The sequence below is a fragment of the Vanellus vanellus genome (assembly GCF_965231255.1).
Source record: "Vanellus vanellus genome assembly, chromosome: 1".
In the NCBI taxonomy this organism is placed as follows: domain Eukaryota; kingdom Metazoa; phylum Chordata; class Aves; order Charadriiformes; family Charadriidae; genus Vanellus; species Vanellus vanellus.
In genome coordinates, this window is record NC_138905.1 from 94,533,029 (window position 1) to 94,539,083 (window position 6,055).

General features: G+C 45.3%; 1 protein-coding gene across 1 annotated transcript; it reads left to right on the plus strand.

Moving 5' to 3' along the window:
- Positions 1-2,149: 2,149 nt before the first annotated feature.
- Positions 2,150-5,010, plus strand: LOC309674611 (cell surface glycoprotein CD200 receptor 1-B-like; the record flags this gene model as incomplete). Its single annotated transcript, XM_082486697.1, has 4 exons — positions 2,150-2,201; positions 3,386-3,694; positions 4,449-4,700; positions 4,901-5,010. The coding sequence occupies 4 exons, from the start codon at positions 2,150-2,152 to the stop codon at positions 5,008-5,010; spliced, it is 723 nt and encodes a 240-aa protein (XP_082342823.1).
- Between the last annotated feature and the right edge of the window lie 1,045 nt (positions 5,011-6,055).

Sequence of the window (6,055 nt, forward strand, 5' to 3'; positions counted from 1 at the left end):
TGAAGGACACTTAAAACCAGCTCCAGGGCTGTGCCAGAGCTGGATGGAGAACAACCAGGTCCAGCGGCTCAGTTGTTTGGATCAGGTGCCTGGGGTACAATGATGGTGCTCTTGCCACACTATTACCACGCTGTCTGGCTCCAGCTCTAGTGTCAGACTGAGAGTTTGGGCTTCCAAAAAATAAAAAGCACCGCATCAACCCTCCCCGTGCCGAATTGCCCATACACAACCTTTCCACTCTTCACAGTCACACAGTAAGTTACTGTGCTGTGGCTAGACTGTAATCCAAAGATTCAAAAAAAAAAGGCTAACTAAAGAAATACAAGCATGATTTCCAGACATCATCTTCACTATCAGAGAGCAAGCAGAATCTTTAGCAAAAACAACCCCAAACCCCAAAACATTAGGTCTTACCACAAAGATAAGTGGACTAGATTGCATCACATGCTGTAGGGAATTGTCCCTTTCCCTTTATCATGAGTTTTCCTGCCTTAGTTTTTAAAATGACCCTAGATCCTTCCAGATGCCTGGGTGCATTACTCCCAATTAAACCCCAAGTGACTCTGAAAGCTTCTGATTTTTATGACTTGGACCATTATTTCTTGCTGCCTCTGCCATTTAGCGCTGAGCTATGTCACCCACAGATTCTATGGCTGACACTATGGTATGTCTCACACTGCAGGGATCTAAATGTGATCTTTGCATCTTGGACCTGCCTCTAAACATGAGAAATGATTGTTGCGCTTAACCTCTAAACCACACAGCACTGACGCAGAAGCTGCTTTGGCCAAGGTGCAGGTAGCTGTCTGAAAGTGTTTGACAAAGTGACTTTTGGAAAGTATAACTGCAGCAAAAACAGCCAGCAGAGATGAAGATTTCATTGCATTGCTGCTGCTGGCTTTTCTGAATATAAGAACTGTGAACACAGGTTGCCTAACTTTCTTTTTGAACTTACCCAGCTTTTCCTTTTTGTCACTAATGGGTGCTATGCCTCTTCTCAGTTAAATGGCACCCACTATTTGCCTGCCTGCCTGCCTGCGACTCCCTCCATTCAGGGATGTCTTGCATCTATTTGACCACAGAACTGAAGACCTTCCAGGCACATTTCAGGACAGCCACGGAAATACAGAAATCTGCTGTGAAAGTAGTCGTGGGGGAGAGTTCTATTCTTAGAACAGACAAACGATCACCAACTCATTTCAGCTTGGCAGCTTCAAAGTTTGGGGAGGCTAACATTTTTCTGATAAAATTAAATTCAGTGCATTAATTTCCAGGTAGGTTCAACTTACATCTGGGGAAGCTGTCTTTGCTGGTATAAGGCAGCAGTCTTAATCACTTGGGACGACAGACAGTAGTAGCTTAGGGAAATATCTTTAAGGACCTTGTAAAAATTCAGGGACGACTCTGGCTCTAAACAGAATCCTGCAGCTCGCTACTGGAATGACCTTCAGTGTTCACTTACGTATGGGGTGAATATAGTACCAGAACAGTTTGAAAACCAAACAAAACAGTGGTGCAAAAAAAGCAACCTTAGCCTAACTGTCTATGGACGTACTTTTATCAGAGAAACAGAGCTGTAATATAAAAGTGCAATGTACCTTCCTACCTTCCCTCCCTGCAGGGGAGAAGTGATTGCCAGTGCCTTTCATTGAAAAGGTCTTCTTAGGCTGTTAGGTATGTGGGGAAGGACAGAGTGGGAAAGAAATTTGTTTTAAGAGATTTTTTGGAACATGTTGAGGGTCCTTTAGGCGGTAAGCTAAGAATATCTTTCCCCCTATTCCCAATGATAAAATTCTCACTGCGAGATCAGAGCCAGACATGAAAAATCACACTTAGAGTTTGTGCAAGTTCTGCTATAGAGTTTGTCTTCCCACAGTAACACTATAGCCAAGGCCAACGGTCAGAAAGCAAATAACAATACCATTTCCTCTACGGTCACCAATTCTCAGCACAGGCAGCTCCGTGCTAGAGAGAAGAACCACCTCTGTAGCGGCACTGTGGGGCCCTCAGGAGCACAGGAAGGGCAGTGACTCTGGTTGCTGAGGATCACTGGCAGGGAATGATGGGGAGATCACAGCAAGCTGGATGGTGCAAGAAAGCCACATCACCCACAAACGCAAGAGCTACTTTGAAGGCTGTCAGGAAGACCATGTACACCATTGTTCTGCTCACCACCACCACTATGATCACAGGAGCTACAGGTATTTGTGATGGTACTTTGGTACCAACTCTCTGATAAGGGCAGGGGAGGAAAAGGCAATGTATCAGAGTGTTGTTTACTCAGTTCTTCTTTAAGAACAAAAAAATCTAGGGAAGGGATCTTTACAAATTGCTGAAGGAAATTTTTCATGCAAACCCAATAACCTGCAAATAGTTGCAACTAGACCCTGTCAATTGTCAACCCATAAGATGTTGAACTTGGCCTTTTCAATGATTTGATGAAAACTAGTAGTGATTTTCTTGGAGTATGATATTTTTCATGATAATTAACAGGTTGTGTTTGATGGGAGTTTTTCTGATCAGTCTGAGCACTCTATCAAGCGCTACTCTTAGGTATCAGTGACTTGTCCTGACAAATGAAGAATACTGGGATTTTATGACAATACATTCAGATGAAAGTTTTAATAAAACTTAATGAAAAGGTTCTTTCCCCTTTCCAAACTTGGTTAAATACTTAGAAAAGCTAATTCCAAAAACATGGGATCTGAAAATGCAGCTATAACTCTTCTCCTCCTGATTCAACATTAATTATGCAAATTTTTGTTTGTTTTTCTTGTTTGTGGTGAGGCAGGTCACCACTTGAGTCTGTCAGGAATCTCTGCATCCAATGGCAAACAGTAATGTGTTCTCTTTCCAGTTAAATGTCATCCTCCTCTACTATTTCATCTGTCACCACTATAGTCAGGGAAATTGGTTCATATAGCTTTAGAGTGGCAGTTGCCACCTGTGCTTGACATGATTAGGAGGGCTGGTTACATCAAGCACAAAAGTGAGGTGAATGTCTTCAAACATTCATTTCTTTGCCGTACTGGGCAGTGATGCTCAAGGAAAAGCAACCTAAGAGATCTCCCCAAACTGATGGGCTCTGCAGCTCATACAGACTCCACTTCCCAGTCATGTTATTAATCCAGTGTCCCAAGGAGAGGACCTTACAGAGGGAGGGAGTGAAAACAAAGACAAATGTAGGAGAACACAGCCATGAATTTGGTGATCTATTCCCACCTAAGAAGAGAGATGCAGTTCTTGGGCTGGTGCAGGCAGGGCCTCACACTGTCATGTAACAGTGCAGATGTTACTCTGTGAAGCACAGACCAGAACTCTAAGGCTGTGAGTGACATCCCTGGGAACCTTCTCACACATCCCTCTCCTTCTTTCTCTCCTTCAGGGATCAACAGGGTGTCAGTGATGGCAGGTAAAAGCTCTGTGCTCACCTGCCCTCCCAAATCGGTTCTAACTATAGTAGCATGGAAAATAAGCCCCAAGGTTGGAGGCCCCTGCAGCCTGGGATACAGGACTGATCAGAACAAGACAGACAGAACAAACTGCAGTGACAGCATAAACTGGAAATTCACACCAGATCGGGATCCTGCCCTTGAGATACGTCAAGTGGGAACAGCCCATGAGGGAAATTACACCTGCGAAGTAGTAGCAGCAGACGGGAATTTCCACGAGACATTCCACCTGACTGTGCTGGGTAAGGGACTCCTTCCTCACTTTATAGTTCTCCAAGGGACAATGTCTGGGCCTCCTCTCCCCATGCACCAGGGGAAGCGTGCAGTGAGAAGCAGAGATTTCTCGCTGAGATAAACTGTCATGCATTTCACTGATAGGAGCTCCGTGTCTCCCTTCTCCTTATTTCCCAAAACTCTTCTTCCTTCTGCTGCCCCCTTTTTCACTGTCTAGTTAGAAAAGGCAGGTGTGAAGCAATATCTAATCCACTAACAGAGGAGTCTGCATATGCATCCGGTGATCCTGTAGAATCAATCGTTAATACACTAATTTGAGAGACCTAAAGCATGTGAGACTAACACTTCCAAGTGCTGAGATATTCTACCAAACCTGGGGTGTTCTTTTCCAGACAGTAAGAATGGACCCATTTCCTCTTATGCTGACATTCAAATACATCTTAAATCACATGTACAATGGCTACTTAGGACAAGAGTCTAATTCAGCCTTGTATTTGGGATAATTCCCTGCCGCAATGTCCAGGGAAACCTCCTCTAATGGTACACGGCTGTGGTTACTCACCTGAACGGGGGACAGTTGTCCAAAAGGAAAAAAGAGGCACAATGTCTCCTGTGACTTTGACCCATGTCGCTGTAATTGGATGGCACCTCTGACCTTGTTCTCTTCTTTTCACTGCGTTCATCTTGGGCAGAGAACAAGAACATCCTGTCCCACCTTCAGCAAACTAACTCCACGTATCTCCCTTTCCTGATGCTTTGCAGTCCCCCCGAGGCTGACCCTCTACTGCGATGATCACGGGAACCCCGTGTGCGAGGCAGCGGCAGGCAAACCGGCTGCTCAGATCTCATGGGTCCTAGAGAGCAATTCCACCCCCAAGGAAGAAGGTCATGACAATGGGACAGTGACTGTTCTCAGCAAGTTCACAGCATACGACACCAACATGACTAATACAACCTGCACGGTGTCCCACCCAACTGGGAACTGGAGCCAGTCCATAGCCTGTCATCCTTCAAGTAAGCACCTCTTTGTGTATTCAGTGTTCAAAACCCCATTTAGCCCTCTCTTCATGCACTAAGACAAACACCAGTGGTACTGGCAGGGTTGCAGCAGGAAGCATGCAGCTGAGCTGAAGTTTCCAGTGAGAAAACTGTCAGGAGGGGGAAGGATAAACAAAAGTGCTGTCAGAACTGTAAAGCCCTCTGTCAAATTCTAGGAAAGGAGATGGATGTAGTGGTCTTATCTTCCACCAACAGGGCTGAATGGAAAGGCACGATTATTCAGAAGTTCATGACACACGAAGACGGCAATGGTACAATCACCTAGATCTATGTATTGTAATCCAGTGGTACCATTATGTCTTGCTAATTGTTGGGTTACACATAGGTTGTGACAGGAACACTGAAAGCCACGTAACAGCTTCCAAACACTGGCTGGTAGGTGAGGTTGAAGGTGTTGCTGGGAAGCTGTGTGCTTCACTGAAGTACTCGGCTGGAAGAGAATCAGAGCTGAAATTTGCTGGGATGCACATGCAAGGCCTGCAGCTGGACTACTGGAACTGGTGGGGAGGAGGATCTAAATTAGTGCCCATACTGCAAAAGACAAGGCTCCTCCATCAAGGGTATGGGAGGACATTGCTTCTTCCCAGTTCCGTGCCTGGCACTGCATCCTAGCAACCTCAGGTCATCCTCCAAAGTACAGCACAAAGATAGCATTGTCTAGAAGATGCCATCCTGGCAGAGGCACAGGGTAAACAAACGGTCTGTGAGATGTACCTAAAAGAGCAACTGTTTCTCTTTAGGGAATAGTCCATGGTTTCTTCACTGTGTCATCAGCCTTGCTAGTTTCCTGGGCCTCCTCTTCCTTCTTGCTGTTCTTCATCTTTACACCTTCTGGGGTGGCAGGTATGTATGGAACATGATAAACGCAAACCCCTTTGGCCAGTCCTGGGGAAGTTTAGACGGGCTGTTACCCAATAGCTATTCAAGCATTTATTTAATTTCTTTGGGTATCAGTGACACATAATAGTTATGTAGCTTTATTCAGAAAAGGAAATGCCATGTCACACACTCCCTCCCTTGTGCAGCTTTTCTACCACTACCTGGCTTCCCCTCACCCTTTCCTGGTGCAGCCAATAAACTGTAAATCACTGCCTGGGGTGGTTTTTGCAGAATGACATCTGCAGGATGCAGATACTGATTCTGCTGGCACAGCACCATGAAACGGCTCCTTTCACCTTTATGGACACGGTGTGTAAACCCATTGTGTGCATCTGTTGTCATATATGGCTGTCTCGTCACAACAGTCTGAACTCTGCAGAGCTGACACACAGTGTGAATGAACTCAGAGAGAAGAGCCAGAAGAATAAACA